The 23,617-nt window shown below is 36.5% G+C and overlaps 1 protein-coding gene across 2 annotated transcripts in view; it reads left to right on the top strand.

Moving 5' to 3' along the window:
- The window catches only part of CHD1 (chromodomain helicase DNA binding protein 1), a 59,111-nt gene extending 37,956 nt beyond the window's left edge, over nucleotides 1–21,155 (top strand). The window contains exons 17-37 of one of the 2 annotated variants that reach the window (XM_087715751.1): nucleotides 1,312–1,464; nucleotides 1,577–1,648; nucleotides 3,131–3,280; nucleotides 3,961–4,109; nucleotides 6,095–6,191; nucleotides 6,284–6,379; nucleotides 7,499–7,675; nucleotides 7,802–7,962; nucleotides 8,487–8,528; nucleotides 9,039–9,169; nucleotides 11,053–11,191; nucleotides 11,510–11,660; nucleotides 13,170–13,292; nucleotides 13,583–13,717; nucleotides 14,967–15,221; nucleotides 15,680–15,820; nucleotides 16,351–16,529; nucleotides 16,893–16,989; nucleotides 17,215–17,269; nucleotides 17,622–17,832; nucleotides 19,805–21,155. In XM_087715751.1, the coding sequence (XP_087571877.1) occupies nucleotides 1,312–1,464; nucleotides 1,577–1,648; nucleotides 3,131–3,280; nucleotides 3,961–4,109; nucleotides 6,095–6,191; nucleotides 6,284–6,379; nucleotides 7,499–7,675; nucleotides 7,802–7,962; nucleotides 8,487–8,528; nucleotides 9,039–9,169; nucleotides 11,053–11,191; nucleotides 11,510–11,660; nucleotides 13,170–13,292; nucleotides 13,583–13,717; nucleotides 14,967–15,221; nucleotides 15,680–15,820; nucleotides 16,351–16,529; nucleotides 16,893–16,989; nucleotides 17,215–17,269; nucleotides 17,622–17,832; nucleotides 19,805–20,150 (3,060 nt within the window). In that variant the 3' untranslated portion in view covers nucleotides 20,151–21,155. Of the gene's footprint in view, nucleotides 1–1,311; nucleotides 1,465–1,576; nucleotides 1,649–3,130; nucleotides 3,281–3,960; nucleotides 4,110–6,094; nucleotides 6,192–6,283; nucleotides 6,380–7,498; nucleotides 7,676–7,801; nucleotides 7,963–8,486; nucleotides 8,529–9,038; nucleotides 9,170–11,052; nucleotides 11,192–11,509; nucleotides 11,661–13,169; nucleotides 13,293–13,582; nucleotides 13,718–14,966; nucleotides 15,222–15,679; nucleotides 15,821–16,350; nucleotides 16,530–16,892; nucleotides 16,990–17,211; nucleotides 17,270–17,621; nucleotides 17,833–19,804 lie in introns of both variants that reach the window. The other variant, XM_087715750.1, reaches the window with a different exon arrangement.
- The last annotated feature ends 2,462 nt before the right edge of the window (nucleotides 21,156–23,617 follow it).

Here is a 23,617-nt window from a genome sequence, read left to right as displayed (position 1 = left end):
CTTGCCTAATTCTCCCTGCAGAGCCAGGGTATCTCCGCTGCCACCGCCGCCCGCTCCCATCGCATGTTTTCCAAAACACAGAGGTAGGATGCCGAGTCTTCCAGATGTTGCCACTCTGGGAATATGCTGTATGGTTGTACGCTCTGGGAGTACACTCTGCCACAGCCAGCCCACAACCATAGAGCATACTCCCAGAGTGGCCACTGCCGAAAGACTCGGCTGCGGATCTCTGGAGTTTGGAAGCCGGAGAATAGGTTATGATTGGAGTGCTGCGGCACCCTAGCCCTGCAGGGAGAGCTGGGCCAGGGCATGGTGAGGTTGGAAGGCACACCAGCTGGGGATGGAACAGGTGCTCGCACAACCTCCCTTTCCAACCAGACAGAGCGCCATGCACTGACCTAAGGGTATCCCAAATGTGCCAAGCCGCGGATGCTGGGGGGGAGGGCAGAGCACCACGCGGCTTAGCGCCTTTGGGATATCACGGGGTCGGTGAGTGGTGCTCTGCCCCGCTAGAAAGGGGGGTTGCCAGGTGGCTGCTCGTGAGCGTGGTCACCTCATGGCTGGTGTGTTGCGCTGCGACAGTGCAATACAGCCGTTTGCCCCTGAGGCTGTGCCTGGCTCTTCGGGTGCCCATTCGCAAGAGAGCAGCCACCCAGCAACCCCAAAACAATAAGCCCCCCCTCCCCGATAATGACCCAATCAAATATTTTGGGGATCAAAAGAAAATAAGTCCCTTTCTTATTTTGGGGGAAACACAGTATATCTTTCAGTTATACAGTTTATAAAACAGAAAAATAAACACAAGAATCAAACCTCATTGCATTCTTTGACAAAGTGACCAAATTAGTGGATCAAGGAAATACTGTGAATATAGTTTACTTAGATTTCAGTAAGGCATGGTCCTTTCCAATTCTGTTATTCTATGTTCTAAGTGAAGGAAAATAAGTGGATTAATGATATCCATTTCACTTAAGCTGAACTCTAGGAAGAATGAGTGGCTCTGGGATTTGGGTATTGCCAATTTCTTTGGTGCTGGAGGGAGATTTATGTGCCCAGACAGATCCACTGTGCAATCTGGAAGTCCTTCTTGACTCAAAAAGCAGGGGGTATTTGTAGCTAAAAGGCTGTTTGCACAGCTTTGTGTCTTGCACCAGTTGTGCCTATTCCTGGATGGAGTGCTCTTCTCACAGTCACCCATCTAGTCATTTCCCAATTGGATTACTGTAATGCATTCTCTATGGGGTTGCTTTTAAAAATATTTGCCTGCAAAGTCTTACATTTTGATCACACAAGTTTGTTTTCCATTTAAAGAACTTGATCCGGAGTAGTGGGAAGCTAATTCTTTTAGACAAGCTGCTGATTCGCTTACGAGAGCGTGGCAGTAGAGTACTTATATTCTCTCAGATGGTGCGGATGCTGGACATCTTAGCTGAATATTTGAAATATCGTCAGTTTCCCTTTCAAGTAAGAATGTTATTCTTTAGCTACATGACTGAGTGCATTTGTTTCCATTATTGAATTATTCATTATTCATGCTTGTTTCACAATTGTTTTCTTTCTCCACCCTCTCCCACAGAGACTAGATGGGTCAATAAAAGGAGAACTGAGGAAACAGGCACTGGATCATTTTAATGCAGAAGCCTCTGAGGTAGGCAGTTAATTGTCTTTTTCTTTTTTTTAAGATAAGTGTTCTGTCTCAGGATAAATATGCACAAATAGGCACAAGCAAAAGAAGTAAGTTTCAAAAATCAAGCAAGTCTGCTTTAAATTTCCAAGGGCAAAGCAGACAAAAAAAAAAGAGTAGCACCCAAGAGTCAAGAGCGTAATAGAAGGTTTGTCAGCAAATTGGAGGTCTAAAATCAAAGTCATGAGATTCCAAAGTCAAGATTCAAAGTATACAGAGTTAGTAGAATGGTTGTGTCCAATAGAGAGGCTTGGCTTTGCTGCTTCTCTTAAATAGAGTCTGTTGATACTGCTCATTATGGGAGGGCACATGCAGCCTTACGAAGCAGACCTAACAGTAAACATGACCAGATGAATTAATTCTATTTTATTGTAATGTTACATTAACAGAATTTTCAAGTCTGAAAGTACTCCCCCCTCCATGCCATTTATACTAAAAACTAGGAAGCCTTTTGTTCCACCCACATTCTGATTGTGGGCTAAACTGTCTTTTATTTGATTGTTCTTGTTTGTATCTCGTTGCCCTGCCTCCCAAAGTCATTTCCGCATACCATTACAGCACAGATCCTGTCTTAACAAAGAGCTTTGTAGAGCATTTTTACTCTTTTCTCTTTGTGGTGTACCCTTGCATTAGGGGGAAATGGCAACTCAAAGTCCTATCTCTGGAGGCCAGTGGTAATGTTCCTGTTGATTAGTAGAAATCCCATCATAACTTCCTGCAGGTTCATAGACAGTGAGTCATCTATTAACTGGAACAGGCTGCTGCTGATCTTCTTGTTCAAGTCTGAATTTGCCATAACAAGTATAAGACTAATAAAAAAATAATCTTAATATGCTGTGTTTTTCTTGTACATATGAAGAAACAAATGTTGGTGTGTTTAGAAAACACAACAGGGTTAAAAAATTGTCATGATGGTAAACCCCTGATTTAACAGGCTGATTGAGAAAGGAGTACCTGTTAAAGATTAATGTCTTTCAAATCAACAATTTCTTGTAATCGTAAAAACAATGAATAGGCAAAGCAGGTAAACAGAACAAAGCTTCCATACATCATCCGGTCTCTCCTCTTTTCTCTTTAGTGGCTGCCAGCGTTGTACATCTTATCTGCCCCAATCTTCCTAGCACCTTTCTTTCCTCAACCACCTCTGCCTCTGACCCATTGCAGCCTATATTTATTTATTTATTTGCATTTTGTCAAAATCCACTAAACACAGATTAGTAAATTAACTTAGGAGTTTACTGTACTAAAATATGGCATTGATGTAAGTGATCACTTACAGTTACTGTATCAGTTACAGCTGCAAAAATACAGAAACCTATGAGGTTGAAGCAAAAAGACGCAGAAGACTCTTAAATTTTTCCTTCTGTTTAACTTGGACAGCTTGGCTCACAAATATGTATGGTATCATATGCATTTCCCACTATTAAATTCTTCTCTTAATTTCAGGATTTTTGCTTTTTACTGTCTACAAGAGCTGGAGGTCTAGGTATAAATTTGGCATCTGCTGATACTGTTGTTATATTTGATTCTGACTGGAACCCTCAAAATGATCTGCAAGCTCAGGCTAGAGCACACAGAATCGGACAAAAAAAACAGGTTTGAAATTTAAATTCTAATTTAATGTTTGGTATAGCAGAGCACAAACATTTAAATTTTCCTGCATTTTATCTCTTTTCTTTTTGGATTCACTGAATGGTTAATCAGGGTAGTTAAAGATGCTCTATTCCTGTGGTTCATTGTTGCAGAATTTTACTCCTTGAAAATAGATATGTCATATGGTTCATTTAAGTACATACACTATATTGCCAAAAGTATTCGCTCACCCATCCACATAATCAGAAGCAGTTGTGAGCGAATACTTTTGGCAATATAGTGTATATTGAACAGTTTAGAGACAAGTAATCTTCTACTAACAATCCCCATTGGTACCTGAATGTCACCATGAGACCAGACCTGATTTTTCAACCATTTTTACAGTGATCATTAAATAAATTATGTGGTTGTAAGTCTAAATCAAGGGATCATTACGTGATTCCATTCTCCTGAGTGGACAGTTTTAGCTAGAAACCAGCTAAAAAAAGTTCCAAATTGTCAATGGTTGCCAGATACCTAAAATACGAGGTGGGGGAGAGGGGTGACATTTTATGAGAGCCAGAAGTTCTGCCTATATGATTCAAATATAACTCCTGTTTGCAAATAATAAAATGTATATTGTTCCAAATAGTAACTTCTGTTTTGATATGTAACTTTTAAATCTTTCTTTCTTTTACCCATAGGTTAACATTTATCGTTTAGTGACCAAAGGATCAGTAGAGGAAGATATTTTGGAGAGAGCCAAGAAGAAAATGGTTTTAGATCATTTAGTCATTCAGAGAATGGACACTACAGGAAAAACTGTGTTACATACAGGCTCTGCACCTTCTAGGTGTGTGTGTGTGTGTTATAGACCTTCCTAAAGTACAAAAGTAATATATTAACTAGTCAGGTGTTGTTCTTTTGACAAGTGTGTGTGTGTGTGGTGTATGTATGTGTGTGTATATATGTGTGTATATATGTGTGTGTGTATGTATGTGTGTATCTATCATATATATATGAAAGATGGTGATGGGGAGGGTCAAAACAAGTAGAGATAGGTATAGAAGAAAAGGTTGTGAACAAAATAAGAGTTTTGTTTTGTTTTGTTATAGACTATTGAGACAAGAATCCAGAGCAGCAGTCCCCAACCTTTCCAGCTTGGTGGACAGGTGTGGGGAAGGGGGGATGGTTCCTTGTGAGCATCAGGAACATGTATGAGCTTTGCAGTTCATACATGTGCCTGATACTCACATGGAACCATCCTCCCTTGCACGCTGCTTGTGTGTCCCGGTTCTGAGCAGGCAACGGCCTGGTAGTGGGCTGCAGCCTAGGGGTTGGGGACCCCTGATCCAGAGGATCATACACTCGATTATATCTGAATATATTTTTTAATCTTTAGTTGTTATGATTATTTAAACACTGCCCAACTCCAGACAGCTCTGGGCAGCTTACACATTAAAATCTATAAATTACAGAAGGAGACTATGAAACATAAATATGCATGCAGGAAAAAACAACATAAAAACAAGTTAGAAATTATAAGGGCTCAACAACCACTCTGTCCCAAGGTCTAGGGTAGTAGCCAGAATTTTAGTGACTTTTTGAATGTGGGAGGAGGAGCAATATGGATCTCTAGTATATCAGAATTTAGGTACTCTGACTGAAAAAGCAGGCTTCCTAGGTCCCAAGAGGTGACATTGTTTATTTGAGAAGTCCTAGATCTCACCTAATTTTCCTGAACTTTTTAAGCAGACAGAAATAAACCAATCTTTGAGCTATGAAGGGTTGTATGAATGGTAGTCAATATTTGGAATTACACTGGCACCAAATGATAATCAGTGCAGCTTTCAGAGCAGTGACGTTACAATTGTTATAGCGAAAAACTTTTTTTCCCCTCCTTTCGGAAAGCTGTTTAGTTAGAGTGGTTGATGAGAATTACATTGATCAAGTGCTGTTCCAGCAGAAACAAAGTTTTAGGTGCTACAGATTGTCAGCTGTTTCCTTCTCCAGCACATGGATAAATACACCTGGTAGCATCTAACTACCTACCTACTCTCTCTCTCTCCCCCCCCTCTCCCTCTCCCTACCTATCTACTGTATTTCTCTTTATCTCTTTACCTACCAACCTACCTACTCTCTCTCTCTCTCTCTCTCTCCCTATCTATCTACTGTATTTCTCTCTATTTCTCTCTCTCTATCCCTCTACCTACCTATCTACACTCTACCTACCTACCTACCTACCTACTGCATTTCTCTCTCTCCCCCCCCTCCCTCCCTCCTCCCCTTCTCCCTCTATTTACCTACCTACTTTTTTAAAAAAATTGCTACTTCAGAATCTGGGTGCATGTTATACTCTGAAAAATACGGTAGTTATTACTGCGTGTGCTGCCATGCCTGTGATACCAGCACTATGGAATGGCTTCAGGATCAGCTCCATGTAGACTGATCTAGGAGGCTGTTTGTGAAATGACTATGGTATGAATTACCATCTGAATGGCATTCTGATCCAGAATGGACATAATAGCTGCAACAAATATATATGAAGTCTGGACCACCATCACCACCACCTGGTTTTTGAGGAGAACCTATAAGTCCAAGGTGGCCCCCAGATTGCTGCCCTAGGCAAAACTAAGGATGAAATATCCACAGAGCCAAGAGGCTCAGATTATAAAACCACTCAGTTTTATCAGAATTGAGCCTGAATCTGTTCCTCATTCATTCTTGCACACTCTCCAGATACCAAGATGCAACATCAACATCACATGAATGACCCAGATTGAAATATACAATTGAGTATCCTCAACATTCCTTAAAACTGTTATTCTTCATTTTCAGCTCTGCTCCTTTTAACAAAGAGGAACTGTCAGCTATTCTAAAGTTTGGTGCTGAGGAACTTTTCAAAGAACCAGAAGGGGAAGAACAGGAACCGCAGGTACAAGCAAATTAACTTCCTTGCATTTTACTTACCGTATCTGTAATTCAAAACCAAAATTCAATTTCTATAATTTTATTTCATATTCTTAGGAAATGGATATAGATGAAATATTGAAGAGAGCTGAAACACGGGAAAATGAAACTGGACCATTAAGTGTGGGAGATGAATTGCTCTCTCAGTTTAAGGTATTAACATGCATATTTACTTGTAAATTAGCATTTCTAAATTTCATGGTATTCATTTCTACATAACCATACATAGAGCTATAGTTTAAATTACTTTAGCCTTATTTCCATTACAACAGAGCTTTTAATGCAGAGGAATAGAAATAATTGAAGCATGCTTGGTCAAATGTAAAAATATTACAATTAAATGAATTGGTTTCTTTTCAGTATTTTATTGGCTTGGGCTTTGTACAACACAGATACAGTTCTGTGTTCTTACTGTTACAGTGGCGCTGAAAAAAGGTTCATGACCTCTCCTTGAACTTACAATCATGTGATTGTGAATCTAGTGTGCATTTACAGTGGTCACATGATCACTATTTACAACCTTCACATCTGGCTTCTAGCAAGCAAAGTCAATGGTGAAGCTGGCAGGAAGTCATAAGCTGAAATCACGTCATGCTATGCTTAACAACCATGGGTGTTCACTTAATGACTGCACAGAACTAATGTCATAAATGGTCACATATTTCATTTTATGACCTTGTTACTTAGTGACAACTAGGTAACTGCTGGTCCCAGTTGTAGTTGGTAAGTGAGGATATCTATACTAGCCATATAAACATTTTCATTCTTTAGAATTGTCAATCCAAATTGTTGACATGAAAAATCCAGATGTTTCCTCTGTCCATAATTACCCCAATATACGTATAATCTATTTTATATAGTTCCTACAGCTTTATAGATTTTGAAGTTACATGGAACATGCAACAAAATAAAATAAAAAATTCCTTTCTGTTCTTCCAATTCTTTCTTAACTTACAAATGAAGATATTTGGCCATTGGGGCAAAAGAAAAAACTACGGGAGACTTAGATTAACTTTGATCATGAATTACTTGTGTCCTTGCTAATTCTGGTTTTGGGGATTTGGAACAAAAGCATTGATTTGTCATCTATAAAGATCTAGATAATATTTTAAGCAAGAGTTTCGTAATTTATATATTTTGTCACAATATGTACACTATATAATGTGTGCATTTGTATTGTGTTTGATAAAATAAATGTCAGGGTTACAAATAGCATCTCAATAAACTGGAAAAGATGGCTTCCAAGCCTGACAATAATATATTTACATACAGGTGGCCAACTTTTCCAATATGGATGAAGATGATATTGAATTGGACCCTGAACAAAATTCAAGAAATTGGGAAGAAATAATTCCAGAGGTCCATAGACGAAGATTAGAAGAAGAAGAAAGACAAAAGGAATTGGAAGAAATTTATATGCTTCCAAGAATGAGAAACTGTGCAAAACAAGTAAGCTTGACCTTTGTAAAGGGTCACATCTTAATTGTCTTTTGCTTTAGAACAATTGTTTATTTGAAATGCTAAATGTTGAGATTGAATTTGAGCACTTCTGCACTCTTTTTGATGAAAAAATAGATAAGTTTTAATGGAAATGAAGGAAGACGTTTTAGAAACAGAAGATATTCTGGATCAGACAGTGACTCTGTCTCAGATAGAAAACGACCAAAAAAACGTGGAAGACCACGGACCATTCCTCGGGAAAACATTAAAGGATTTAGTGATGCAGAGATTCGGAGGTAAGGAATACATCATTAATATGCATATTATCCTAATCTATTTCAATTTAGAAAGTAAAAATGCTCCCATAAGTATGTTTTATATATGTGTCAAAATGGGTGTTTTTTTTAATTTGTGAAGGTCAAAATTCTGATATATTAAAATAGGTTTTTATTAAGTTGGAAGTTAAAAGGCATAGTTGAATGCTTCTGTAAATTCAAATAGCAGCACAAATTAATTAGATTTGGGTTATAGTTTAAGTAAATATCTAACATTCTTCAAATTGATAAATCAAGAAATGATCATATGTTTCTTGTTAATTTGTACTGTTATACAATGTAGGTAATATAAAGTAACTGATATTTTTATGTATGCACGTCAGCTTTTCTAATAGCCTTTACATGAACTCTTTCTGTGAGACAATCATTTCTAATTTATCATTATTCACTAAGATTGATAAATATTTTTTCTTTTCTCTGCTTATAGTAGGTTATTTTAAAATGAGAATAATGTTCCACTTAATTTATCCAACTGTTTTTCTTAGGTTTATCAAGAGTTACAAGAAATTTGGGGGGCCTCTTGAAAGGTAAATAACTAATAACTGGAATTTCTCTCTTAACTATATATATTGAAGTATCCCACTGCTACTTTAAAAGACAAACAAAAAGAAAATATATGCAGTTCTGTTCATGAAAATCAGAATTCTAGTAGCACTTACTCCTGCAACAAGCATTTTTTTCTATTTTAAATTCAGTAAATAGAACTGTCAAGTTCAGATTATAAGAAAATAATAAGGGGGAAAAGGCAAATTAAAAAACTAGATCTTATAAAACAATAAATCACCCTCTCTCACACAAAAAATAGAGATATTATTCCTATTCTTCCCCTTTAATGAAAACCTTTATAAATAAGAAAAAAATCTGTCAAATGAATTACTGAAAATATCAATTACTATTTCAAAGAGATGGATTGATTGCCTTTCCTTCCTTATTAAAAACTTTATTGAAATATCTAGCATTAATGGTTTTCTTGTTTTTTTATGATGTAAAAGGTTTGGTACTATTGAAACCAGAATTGTAATGTTAACCTGTTGCAGATTAGATGCCATAGCTAGAGATGCTGAATTGGTGGATAAATCTGAGATAGATCTCCGGCGGCTTGGAGACCTTGTACATAATGGATGCTTCAAAGCTTTGAAAGACAACTCATCTGGACAAGAAAGAGCAGGTACAGAGTGCTTAACAGCAGCTATGTGGTATGAACCCAAGCAAAAAGTTCATATTATACCTCTTTGCTCCATAAAAATCATAACATTCCTTGGTCGTGCCCTTGACTTTATGAACAAGTTATTACTGATATGGCTGACAGCAGTTTCCTGTTTGTTGATGTGTTTTCTTCTCCTGTTTCCAGATAAATCCAGTATAGCATGTTTGTTACCTTAGAACATTACTGGCAACAATCACGAAAATTAAAAAAATTAAAAAAATACTTGTAAAGTGAATAGGAGACACAATAGATTATTTTCAGTAACTCCCATTTCTTTGCCCATTTTGACTATTGCTAAATATGCCCATTGATGTATTTTGTCAATGCTATATTAACTATTATCTATTGGGCTAATTTTTCATCCTGTAAAACCTTGCTATTTTAAGAACCTAAGAATGGATCTGCCTCTATTAAACTTGAAGAACAAGAAAAATAGTATAATACCAGGGACGTGCAGTCAGGGGAGGCAGGGCCTCACCACTATCATCATGAAAAGAAAAAAAAAATTAAAAGGAAAAAGGCTAAGGTAGTTGCTGCCAGAGTCACAGTGGATCACTCTGCTTAGTGCTTAACTGCAGGAGGAGGCGAGAGAACCACGTGCCTCCTTTATTATGATCACTTGAGCAGAGTTAAGCAAGGGTCAAAAGGTGAAAAATTCCTTATGCAAAGGAGGCACGTGGTTCTCTCGCCTCCTGTAGAGGACATATTTTTAGAAGCTTTTTAGAGTTCTCTGGGAGCAACTAGCTCAGTCTGACCTCAGAGCTCTTGCCTTTCTCCTTTTACATTTTTTTTCTTTTCATGATGGCAGGCAAGAGCAGAGTTGAAATTCTCTGAAACAGCTGGAAAAGGTCCGTGTGTGGGGAGGGGGGAGGAATTCAAAAAGTTTGATTGCATGAAGAGCCACATTGCCTTCTCTCTCTCTCTCTCTCTCTCTCTCTCTCTCTCTCTCTCTCTCTCTCTCTCTCTCTCTCTCTCTCTCTCACACACACACACACACACACACACACACACACACACACACCTGGATAAAAGTATATAAGCCCAGCTTCACTGATTACAAGTTTGAAAAGGCAATGTGGCTCCACCTGCAATCAAAGGTTCGGATTGGAAGGCAGCAGGGGAAAGGGGGGGGGTATGGCAGAGGAGCTGCTTTCAAGCCATTGGAAAATATATCCAATCCAATTTCTTTGTTTGTGCTTGTTTGAGAGTGAGAGAGGGATCCAACTTCTCTATGTGCGTGTGTCTGTTTGAGGGAGGGGGGAGGGAGAAGAAAAAGAATGAAGGAAAATGTATTTTGCAAGGAGGGAAAATGCTGTCGCTTGAAATCAGAACTGAGCATGCCTGGCTGTGGAATTCTGGGAGTTGAAGTCCACAAGTCTAAAAAACTTGCTGCCTCACCAGCCATAAAGCTCACCGCACATCACTGTGTAATACAGGTAGTTAACAAGTTACACTAGCAATTGGAATCAGAATTTTTGTCACTAAGCAATATGGTCATAAAGTGTGACTGACCCTTTAGGTAATAAAATGCAGTAAAACTTAATAACTTCCTTAGCAACAGAAATGTTCGGCTCAATTGTCATAGGTCAAGAACTATCTTTATTCATAATTACTGTTTCAATTGTTTTACCTCATATTTTCAAAAGTCAGCATTTCTAGTCACTTTGTTTACATCTTATGCATTATTTGTTTTTGTTACATAATTTTGTTTAATTGGCTGTATACCTTTGGGTGGTTTTGTATTGAACTGTAGAGCCTTTTGTTTTTTTTTAACATTTTGGAGTGTTTATATAAAGAGAGTAAGAAAGTCTAATACTTTTCCTTCGTTGCATTCTAAATTTAAGGAAGTAGACTTGGAAAAGTTAAAGGCCCAACATTCCGAATATCAGGGGTACAAGTAAATGCAAAATTGGTTATCTCACACGAAGAAGAGTTGGAACCTTTGCATAAATCCATTCCTTCAGATCCAGAGGAAAGAAAGAGGTTTGTATCTCCATATTTGTTTTCTTAAGTAGAAACGCTGACAATTGTAATCACACTGTAATCACTATTAAAGTGACTGTGGTGTAATGATCAGTGTACATCATTGCACCCAAAGAACCTCGTGTTATACATTTTAATGATCCCCAAATAATCAGATCATTCATCTTCTAACAGTTTTCACAGAAATGTTAATATACAGTGGAGAAACAATTTTACAATGCTAACAAATATTTCGTTAAACATGTATTCTTTCTGTTTTGTATTGCTTACGTTCTACTCTTAGACATTACTTCTGAAGCATACTCACTTTTTATTTAGATACACCATTCCTTGTCACACTAAGGCTGCTCATTTTGATATGGATTGGGGTAAGGAAGATGATTCCAACCTTCTAATAGGCATTTATGAGTATGGATATGGTAGCTGGGAAATGATAAAAATGGATCCAGATCTCAACTTGACACACAAAGTAAGTCCTTTTCTATTCATTGAATATAATGTTGCTTGAAAGATTAAAGTTGTTTCTTAGGGAAGTGTTCATAGTGACTTTTTTTGGAACTCTGCAGTGAGAGATTAGCTGGTGCCATACTATCTTAGTTAATTCATTTGGGATTTTATATTTTTACTATGATGTCTTCAGAAAAATAAGAAAAATATTTTTATATGGATTCCCCTTACTTTTTCATTGCATTTTAATCAGCAAAGTATTTCAAAACTATCAAAATGTAAATATCCTGTCCTCAATAATGCCATCTATTCGATTCAGTATATGTCTATAAGAGAAAGTGACACAAATTGAACATACATTTTGCTGTATAGTAGCAGGGTAATATATTACAAGAATGAATACGAACTTAACATTTTATTCCATATTGTTCTATTTCATCTGTATATGTAAGTTTTCTTCCTTGGTCACCTGGAGTATTCATTTGTCTATTGTTCATTTTATCCCATATTTATTACTTTATAACAAAGTGATGAACATACATAAAGTTCCTTCCTCCTTCTATTTCCCCACAACAAAAATTGTGTCTCAGTGTTTCTATACATTACACTATACAGATAGATATAGGGATCGTAGGCAGATAAATAGATCAAATATTATACCTTAATGTGAACATTTACTGGTTAGGAGCATATTTGGATTGGATTTGGATTTTATTGGGTTTGTATGCCGCCCTATTCCCGAGGGACTCAGGGCGCCTCACAATAGAAAAGGGGAAGGAATACAAAATAAAATAAAATAAACAACAATTTAAAATTATACAACAGCCGTAACCTCGAATGGGGCTGGATGGCTCAACAGCCCCAGGCCTGCCGGAACAGCCAGGTCTTAATTGCTTTGCAGAAGGCCAGGAGGGTAGTAAGGTCCAGATCTCCATGGGGAGATCATTCCAGAGGGCCGGAGCAGCCACAGAGAAGGCCCTCCCCCGAGGAGTCGCCAGCCGACATTGGCCGGCAGATGGAATTCGGAGGAGGCCTAGTCTGTGGGATCTAATAGGTCTTTGGGAGGTGACTGGCAGGAGGCGGTCTCTCAAGTACCCAGGTCCGATACCATGTAGGGCTTTAAAAGTAACGACTAGCACCTTGAAGCGTGTCCGGAGACCAATAGGCAGCCAGTGCAGCTCGCAGAGGATAGGTGTAACGTGGGTGTACCGAGCTGCACCCACAATCGCTCGCGTGGCTGCATTCTGGACAAGCTGAAGTCTTCGAACACTCGAACACTCTTCAAGGGCAGCCCCATGTAGAGCGCGTTACAGTAGTCCAGTCTTGAGGTGACGAGGGCGTGAGTGACTATCCGAAGCATATATTATATTGTGAGCCTCCCAGAATCAAAATGGAACGTGCAGCATTAGATTTGAGTCAAATGAATAAATATATAGATCTATAATATATTTTCCATTTTAGCTTGTCTGTCCCTATCCATTATATTGCTACTGATATATTCTGAATAAAATATTTTAAATTGTGCTTTCAGATTCTACCAGATGACCCAGATAAGAAACCCCAAGCCAAGCAGTTGCAGACCCGTGCAGACTACCTCATAAAATTATTGAATAAGGACATTGCACGAAAAGAAGCACAAAGACTTTCTGGAATAGTAAGTAACTTGTTGCAGCAAAAAGCAGGACACTGAACATTCATCTTATAGATATGTAATATCTGTTTACATTGTTTACATTTTGAAATTATTTCTATATCTATCCGCATACAGGTAGGTTAAATCAGGATTCTCCCTGAACAAATTGTTCGTGCTTGCTTACTAATTAGTTCTGGGTATGATTCTTGTTGTTTCTAAAACCTGCAATTCATTGATCTTTAGAAACAATAAGACCCTAAAAATAGGCCTTACTATCTTTCTGATACTCACAATTCTTTTCTGATATTTAGGGTTCAAAGAGAAGAAAGATAAGAATGAAAAAGAGCAAGATTATAAAAGCAATAAAAATGAAAGAGGAGTTAAAGAGTGACACATCACCACCACCTTCAGATAAGTCTGATGAAGAGGAAGAAGAAGATATCAAGGTGAATATATTGAAAATGTTATCTGCTTTTTTATTACCAGTTTATTCAGTCTTCACACTGGGAAAAACAGTATAAAACTGATATCAAAATCACAGGTTCAGGATCTAAATGAAATTTCTAACGTGATTTCTGGTTGTATTTGTGTTTTAGATCCCATGCTAAACTAGCTCTCTAATTTAAAGCAACAACTTGAAGAATATAGTAAGCATAAAAGTGAAATAAGATTTTTTTCTTAAACCTGTTTTATTGTATTAAACAATAAAAGTCATTGCTAAGTGGCAGTGGAAGATTGCATATATTTAGGATATTTAATTCCTGTGTTTTTGAAAGTGGTTATGAACCTCAAATTAAAATCATTTAAAATATAGATTTTAAGAAGGTATTTTCTTTATTCAAGGAAGAGCAAAGAACAGTAGGTAGGCTTTTAAAATGTCTTTTTACCTCAACAATGTAACATTCTTTAAAGGTTTCCTGAGCTAAGAATCAGAAATTGCAATCTCCAGTTTCCTGCTTGTTTTCATTCCTAATTACATGACTTTTTTAGCAAACTGCAAAATAAGATTGACATTTATTTGTTTCTTAAAGTCTTAAAAAATATGGCTGGGATTTTGACTGAAGACGGGCCTCTTAACATGGTCTAGAATACAACATTCTAAATAAAAATATTAAAACATTAAAAGAATGGAAGAAAAAACTTAATTATAGTATTAAGACAAAAAGTAGAATGAAAAATTAGGCAGATTACCAGCTGTCTTTGTTTTATGTTTATTTTTAGATTACCCTTAGGATTTTTCCTGTAATTGCTAGGCTGAAGAAAAAATAAGTAGTGTTTAAACAATTGTTTAAAATTGTAAAATCAACTGTTGCTTGAAAATATTTTTGTTTTAATGAAATACATTAATGGGAAATAATACAGGAAAAGGGGAAATGGTAGATACATTAAGCATTGTTTCCTTCATCACTATTATAAATAGAAACAATTTGAAAATTAGATTTAAATATCAAAGAATGTCCAGTCATTTTAACTCTCCAAATCCAATCTACCTGTGTTTCACTGAGTAATAAAAGATACAAAAAAAACCCAATAATTGACAACTGGAATAAAATAGAAAAATGTGTCAGAACAAATGACAAAATTTCCAAACAATATCACTGTTTCCTGTTGTTTCTGATGCATATCACTTCTGTGTTTATATGCCAATCAAATGTTTAGATTTTTCATTTCAGCAGATATGTTTATATGTTATAGGATGAAATGGTTTCATTGAAAAATTCAAGTAAGATAAAAATGGAAAAAGAAAATGAAGAAAATCCTGATGCAGCTATTACTTTGAAAAAGCAGGCCGATGAAAGAAGAGAAACTAAGGAAAATAAAAAGGAATTAAAAAGGGAGAAAAAAGAAAAAGAGGACAAGAAGGAGCTAAAAGAAAAAGATATGAAAGAAAAGAGGGAAAGCAAAGGAAAAGAATACACCCACAAAGAAAAAGAAGTTAAAGAAGAAAAGGTAGTTAAGCCCTGTTAGATTGCTTGATCTCTTTTATATACAGGGCTGTATTCTAGTACTCAAGAGCTGGCCAGTATTTTCCAGGCATTCACATATATGTCAGGAGCTTCACTCCAAATGTATACGGGGCACAAAAAACAGCAAAATTTAATCAAAATTAAATAATGCTAATTTTTTTTTCTTTTCCTTGCATAAAATATTGTAATTCAGTTACAGCTTTTGAAACCTATTGCCAAACCTATCCCATGTTGAGGAGTGAGTGGAACACTCAAATCTGCGACTGAGATTCTGTGCCTTCATTCTATAATATGCTTTATGCGGGGGGAGGTTCTTCAATTCACTCTTTGAATGAAATCTAGGCAGTTCGGGTTGCTATGGAATAACAAAGGATATGTAAAATTTTGTCCAATATATTTCATTGTTGGCAGCATTTTAGACTTTTATTTTTTTATTTGTAGACTAATGATTATAAATCTGACAGCAAAGACAAAATAAAGAAACCCCCTTCAGCAGACACACCTGTTCATATAACAGCAAGTGGTGAACCTGTTCCTATATCAGAAGATTCAGAGGAGTTGGATCAGAAAACGTTCAGTATAGTAAGATTATCTTCAGTACTAGCAAATGCATTGTTATTAGATCAGTTGCAATAGGCAACTTAGAGATACCTCTGAAATTTGTTTCTTTTTTTCATTTCAGTACAGTGTTTCCCCCAAAATAAGACACTTGTCCTTTTTGGGGGGCAGATATTATTATTTTTGAAGTGCAGGAGGCGGCGAGCATGGTCACCTCATGGCTGCTGCTGTGTTCACGATATTTTCGGTGGAGGGCTTATTTTAGCACATGCGTTCAAAAGCCCAATTGGGCTTATTATCCGAGAAGGTCTTATTTTCAGGGAAACAGCTGGTCTACTTGTGCATAAAGTTAGATTTAAATATTGATTATTTTAATCTGATGTTTAATATAAAGTTGAAAGTTAAATTAATGTGTAAGAGAAAGCTTTCCATATAAGAGAGCAAGGGTAAGTGGAATCACTCCACTATAAATTTTAGTATGTATGTAAGTAACAACGTGTTTAGTAGAACTCTGAATATTGTTTATGAATATGTGAATATCATTTTTTTTACAGTGCAAAGAAAGAATGAGGCCTGTCAAAGCAGCATTGAAACAATTGGATAGACCAGAGAAAGGTCTTTCAGAAAGGGAACAACTAGAACATACTAGACAATGTCTCATAAAAATTGGTGACCATATAACTGAATGTCTAAAAGAATACACAAATCCTGAACAAATTAAACAGTGGAGAAAGTAAGTAAATACACAGATATACCGAGCTTTTAGTTGCTTTTTCATTAAACAGTTTATAGGATAACCACTAGGTGGAAGTTGATCTCTATTACAGCTACTACTATGTTAAAGTAATACGTTGAAACCAAGTATTCTCTGCCCAGTTTAAGACTTGTATTTTTGTGCAAATTATTCCATAGTTAGCCACCTAATTCATTTTATATCTGAAACATGGCCTAATTTGTCTTTGAATAAGAACATCCAATAAATAAGGCAGTGTTGAATCTTAGCAGTAATTTACTGGTAGTTGAGAAATGTAACCTGTTAAAGGGGTTTCATAAAATTAAGACTAAATCTTTTTGTTTCTTTCTTTTCCAATTTTAGGAATTTGTGGATTTTTGTTTCCAAATTTACTGAATTTGATGCCCGAAAACTACACAAATTGTACAAACATGCAATTAAAAAGCGTCAGGAAACACAGGTAAGGGGGGAGGGTTATTAAATACTAGCAGATATGCTGCATTTTGTTTTGTTATGAAAACAAAATATAAAAAATATATCCTATGCATGGGGCTTTGCTTGTGCCTCCAGTTTCTGGCATGCCGCGGCCTGGTATCAGCCCACAAAACGCGTTTGGGGATCCCTGATCTAGTTGAAAGTTATCAAATGAAACCTAGATAATATTTTATTTAATTTTTTTCAGCAGTATAATGAACAGAATATCAATAGCAGTGTGAACACAAATTTGATTAGAAATCCAGGTAAGATATTAACTATTATGCTAATTGTTACACATTGTATTATAAAGACATACTCCCCATACTGTTTTCGGATTCTAATTTTAAATATCTCTATGAAATGGGAAAATATTTCCATTTCCAGTTTAGTATAAACCTATTTAATTTATACTTTCCACAAAGCAAATGGCATATCAATTAGTATATATACTGTCCTGAATTTCACAGTTCTCCAATTTTTTAAAAAAGTGCAATTTGCATAGAAAAGTGTGTATATTGGTAGAAATAATTTAAAATACCTTACATTAAAGATAATTGTTTGCAAGTATTTTCAAATATATAAATTGCTGATGCACCTCTACTTCCATTTAAGCAGATATGGAACGATTAAAAGAGAACACGAATCATGATGACAGTAGTAGGGACAGTTACTCCTCTGACAGATACTTATCACAGTATCATGATCATCACAAAGACAGACTTCATGGAGATTCTTACAAAAAAAGTGATTCAAGAAAAAGGCCTTATTCCACTTTCAGCAATGGAAAAGATCATAGAGATTGGGATCACTATAAACAGGATAATAGGTAAGTTCTTTGACGTTTCTTGACTCCAGTGCTTCCAGACATTTCATAGTTCTTATCATTAATGAGATAACTATGTAGAATTCAGAAAATAGATAATATTAATTGATATAATTTTAAATTTAGTAACAACACACTCAACACACCTTGAACAAAACCCATAATGTAGTAGGAAAGACAGTATGAAAAGGATCAGGACTATGCATCAGACTCCCAAGAATCTACATAAGAAGTTGATTCTCTTCTCACAACACACACTCCCTGGGAGGAGAGCAGATCTTACTGATCTGTTGTGAGAAGAGAATCAACTTGAAGATAATATGTGGCAACTATTAGTTTCTGTTCTTATACTTGGCATGTATTCCTCAGTTAACAACCACTTGTTCAGCAATCATTCAGTTACAATTTCTGCTGAATGAGTGCTGTTTACAACCGGAACTTGAAGTTCCAACCATTCCAGCACCTGCCATGGTCATTTGATTGAGATCTAGACACTAGGCAGCCTGTTTGCAGTTATGACGGTCACAGTGTCCTGTCTTCTTGCGATTGCACTTATGACCTTCTCTACCAGCTTCCCACAAGCAAAATCAATGGGGAAGCCAGTAAAGAAGGTCACAAGTTGCTCAGATAAGCCTCTCCCATCTACACACCCTCCATCAGCCCCTTGGGCACTCGCACCTCGCCAGCCACCCATACTCTACATAATCAATCTCCCAACCAGAAGTAGTCACCCCAGTCCCTTCCACTTGCGCACCTTCTCCCATCCAGCAGAAGCTAGCCCGTGCCTCACTGCACACCTTTCCTCCACAGCCATCTTCACATCCTCATTCCCCCTCCTACTCTCCCACCCAGAAATGGCTGCTTACCTGCTTGCCAGCCTGCTTGCAAGCCACCTAGGATGTGCAACTTCTTGCTGGCTTCCTCACTTTGCTTGTTGGAAGGTGGGGATGCAGGCATTGCCTTTGCATGTGTCTACTATTATATCACTTAGCAATGGAAATTATAGACCCAATTGCTGTGGAAACTTGAGGGCTACCTGCATAACAATAGACTTCCAGTGCTTATTTTATTCATGTATTTATTAAATTTAGATATTATCCAATTCTCAGTGTTACTGATTCCTAAGTGTAACAAAATAAAAAAACAGCAAAAATGCTTAAAAAAAAAGGCAGGAATGAAAAAGAGAGAAACCCGCACAAAGTGAGGGAACTTCACTCACCAAAGTTCTAAAAGAAAATCCAGGTCCTCAAGTCCCTTCAAAACACCACAAGACATCCATATCTAGAGGGAGTCTCATTCCAGAGGGCAGGTGCTTCTACAGAGAAGGCACACTTCTAGAGTCCCAATAGAGACATTGTTTAGCTCAAATTGCTTCATCCCTAGCATTGAACAGGATTCAGAGACCAGAGCCTGCATTTGATACGTCATGTTTCACAATCTCTGACGGAACAGTTGGTGGAAATGAATAGAGGAAAGTGGGCAAGTCAATCTACAAGTCGCTACTTTTTAACAAGTAAAAATTGGTTGTGGCCTCTCTATCAGTGGAAGCTTTGTGGTGGCTCCATAGGGACTACATGAAGTATATTGGTCATAAGCCATCAGTATTGCCACCTCCATGTTCAAAAAACAATTCCAATAGTTTAGGTGGAAAAGAACAGAGGCTCATGAGTACTTGAGTATAGAGATTCTGTACCAGTGCCTGAAAGAAATGTATGTTGCACATTTCATCTGTTCCTGTAGAATCTGCCTTTTTTGTCCATAATTATCTCCACACGTTCTGAGTAATTGACACTTAGTTTCCTCATTTTTTGTGTGTGATTTTTGTCAGTTTAGGTATGATATTAAATATATGCATATGATAATATTAAAGCCATCTGTTTTGAAAGGCTAATTATAAAAGGAATCAGCATTTAAAGAGAAAATTATATTCTTTTCTACTGCACTCATGAAATCGGTTATTTTTCTTGATTTTCAGATACTACAATGATAGTAAACACAGAAAGTTAGATGATCACAGAAACAGAGATCACAGATTGAATCTGGAAGGAAGTTTTAAAGACAGTCGATCACATTTAGATCACCGGATACATTTAGATCATCGATCCAGTTCAGACTACAGTCATCATAAATCTTCAAGAGATTATAGGTATCACTCAGACTGGCAAATGGACCACAGAGCTTCCAGTAGTGGACCCAGATCACCATTAGATCAACGGTCACCTTATGATTCTCGATCTCCTTTAGGACACAGATCTCCTTTTGACCATTCAACAGATCATAAAAGTACACCAGAACATATGTGGAGTAATCGGAAAACATAGCAAAGACTTAACATTTCATGGACTTCTTTTTAGCCATACACAATAAAACTAACACAGTAATTGCCTTACATGACTTGAAAGATGTGGACCGGATGTGCTCTGAGTAGCAGTATTGTTACTACTTTCCAGTATGCTAGTTATATTATCCCCACAGAAGAAGAAATATTTTTGTATTTAAAGTTTTAATGCTGCACTGTGCTACAAATGTTGTGGCACATTTTTTTAAAGAAATAGGAAATGTTTACTTTTTACAGGGACCTCAACACTGCCCAACTTAGACTGGATCTTAATCTGAATTCCTTGTCAATAGTTTTATCCTGAATACAGTTTAAATTATGCTTTTAGATGAGTATTCACATGATAACCTGTGATAGTATTTCAGGAAAGGGGATTTTTTCAAAGGATGTCATGACCTAGTTCACTTTCCAAAGCTACTTGTTTACGTTATACGCTGCAACCACCTTGCCGCTTTTTCATCACAAGCTTGAATATTTAAATTCTGTACCTATAATTGTAAAATAGTCAGGCGTTCTACAGTTTGATCAGTTGTAATGCCTTTTTACAAAATGACTGTAAATTATTGTAAATTAATTAAATGAGCTTCCCCTCCCCTGTCTTTTTCTTTCTAAATTGGTTTAGCTGATCATTTCCTTTTTTAAAAAAAAAAATTTAAATAAAAGTTCAGATGAAATAATTAGAATCTAAAAATAAAAATAAAAAACCTGTCTGCCTTTATAAGAAGAAAATTCAATTCTATAGATTGAATTACATGCAAATGAATTTTTATCCCCTGACATTTGACTCAGGTTGGACAATTACGTCCATTATCTCTTTTATGTTTATGTGCCCCCAAGATGGATTGTCTTAAAGCATATTCAAAGCTATTCTGAATCTAAAACACGCATGTTTATCAGAATAAATTTATTGATTCAATCATATTTATCTTATGTAATTTTGCATTTCAGCAAATAAAAGCTACACTCTAAAAGTGTAAAGTCCCTGTTACCGATTTGCTTGGGTAATTATTTAAAAAAATATTAGGTATAGGAATAAGCTGTTTGGTTCTAATATTGGCTCTCAGAGACTTATATTTATATCCTCAATTATTAGCTTGGCAAAAGGATGGATTTGGCTGCTTCAATCCACAGTTGTTTATTTGTAAGGAAGAGCTGGATTTAAAATACATATAAAAGTTGTTACCAAGATTCTTTTGGGAACTTATAATCTTTATTTTAGTTTAACAAAGTCATTGTTTAAACTGCATAGAACTGTTTCTATACCACAGCAAAGTGATGACAGATTTTTTTCTTCTTAGTCCCAGTGCAACAAATAGCAACTGATGTTGACATTTTTAAATTGAGTGCCTTGCACAGCTACGTGGCTTTTACTCTCTTTTTTTTTATTCCTCCCAGCAGATCCCTAGGTAAATAGAAAACATTGCTTAAAAATTGTGTTTCAGCTTACACATGGTTATGTACAAAACTAAAGTGGTTGTTACATATTTTTAAGATACAGATTTTCTTGTTTATTGCAGAAAACACAAGTATTAGTTTATACACTTACCAAAGTATTTATTATGACATGAACTTTATCACATTACAGCAAATTTCATTAAGGTGTTTGGAGATTTCTTTACAGCTATGGGGGAGAAGAGGGACGTTTATAGAGTGCAAAGTTAATGTCTGCAAGTATTTTTACAACAGGGACAATAAACAAATTTTCATATTCTTTGAATTTGTGACACTAAAAAAATAAGTTCTTCACTCATCTGAAAAACTTGCAAACATGTATTGAGAGATAACTTATTTTTCCTTACCATAATATACATTATTTGGAGGTGATACATTGTCTATTTATGTCTGTGGAAGGCCAATTTACAGGCCTTAGGAAATATGGATAGAACTTCTGATTACTCTTGTAAAATCTCCTTGCCATGAAACCAGGCATAATATATAGGTGAAACTTGAGAAATTAGAATATTGTGCAAAAGTTCATTTATTTCAGTAACGCAACTTAAAAGGTGAAACTAATATATGAGATAACACTCATTACATGCAAAGCAAGATAGTTCAAGCCGTGACTTGTCATAATTGTGATGATTATGGCGTACATCTCATGAAAACCCCAAATCCACCATCTCAGAAAATTAGAATATTACATGCAATCAATAAAACCAGGATTGTACATAGAACAATATCGGACCTCTGAAAAGTATTAGCATGCATATGTACTCAGTACTTGGTTTGGGCCCCTTTTGCAGCAATTACTGCCTCAATGTGGCGTGGCATGGAAGCTATCAGCCTTGGCACTGCTGAGGTGTTATGGAAGACCAGGATGCTTCAATAGCCAAAGTCCTGTTGCTCAGTGATCCAAAGTCCTCTTTTCTGATGAAAGCAACTTTTGCATCTCAATTGGAAACCAAGGACCTAGAGTATGGAGGAAGAATGGAGAGGCCAATCAAGCACAGTGCTTTTGGCAAAAGTTGCTCTCATCAGAAAAGAGGACTTTGGGCCAAGGAGCAACAGGATTTTGGACCACTGTGCTTCATTAAGACGAGGGTCAACGCAGCTGTCTACCAGGAGATTTTGGAACACTTCATGCTTCTTTCCGCAGACGAGTTTTATGGGGATGCTGACTTCATTTTCCAGCTGCCCACACTGCCAAAAGCACCAAAACCTGGTTCAATGACTGTGGGATTACTGTGCTTGATTGGCCAGAAAACTCGCCTGACCTGAACCCCATAGAGAATCTATGGGGCATTGCCAAGAGAAAGATGAGAGACATGAGACCGAACAATGCAGAAGAGCTGAAGGCCGCTATTGAAGCATCCTGGTCTTCCATAACACCTCAGCAGTGCCACAGGCTGTTATAGCTTCCATGCCATACAGGATTGAGGCAGTAATTGCTGCAAAAGGGGCCCAAACCAAGTACTGAGTACATATGCATGCTTATACTTTTCAGAGGTCCGATATTGTTCTATGTACAATCCTTGTTTTATTGATTACATGTAATATTCTAATTTTCTGAGATAGTGGATTTGGGGTTTTCATGAGATGTACGCTATAATCATCACAATTATGACAAATCACGGCTTAAACTATCTTGCTTTGCATGTAATGAGTCTTCTCTCATATATTAGTTTCACCTTTTAAATTGCATTACTGAAATAAAGGAACTTTTGCACGATATTCTAATTTTTCGAGTTTGACCTGTTATGTTGTGTGATGGCAACACTCTTGTGCTAGAGTATCAGCAAGCACAGTAAACCTATTCTCACTAGTTTCTGCATTCTTTCAGCTGCTTTGTATGTTCATAAAGAAGTCCTCAAAGGAACTGGAATTCAAAAAATGCTGTTTTCCTCCTTTCTTCACAAAGAAGAATTTTTGAACAATACTTCTGAACAAATAACTTTCCACAAAAGATACAATAGGAATAATGTAAATATTTTTTATAGAAGATATAATTAT

The sequence above is a fragment of the Thamnophis sirtalis genome, unplaced genomic scaffold (assembly GCF_051295495.1).
Source record: "Thamnophis sirtalis isolate CommonGarterSnake01/CBP01778 unplaced genomic scaffold, rThaSir2_p1.2 scaffold_5, whole genome shotgun sequence".
Lineage (NCBI taxonomy): Eukaryota > Metazoa > Chordata > Lepidosauria > Squamata > Natricidae > Thamnophis > Thamnophis sirtalis.
The sequence above is the reverse complement of the archived record's forward strand: the minus strand, read 5'-3'. Positions and strand labels throughout refer to the sequence as shown.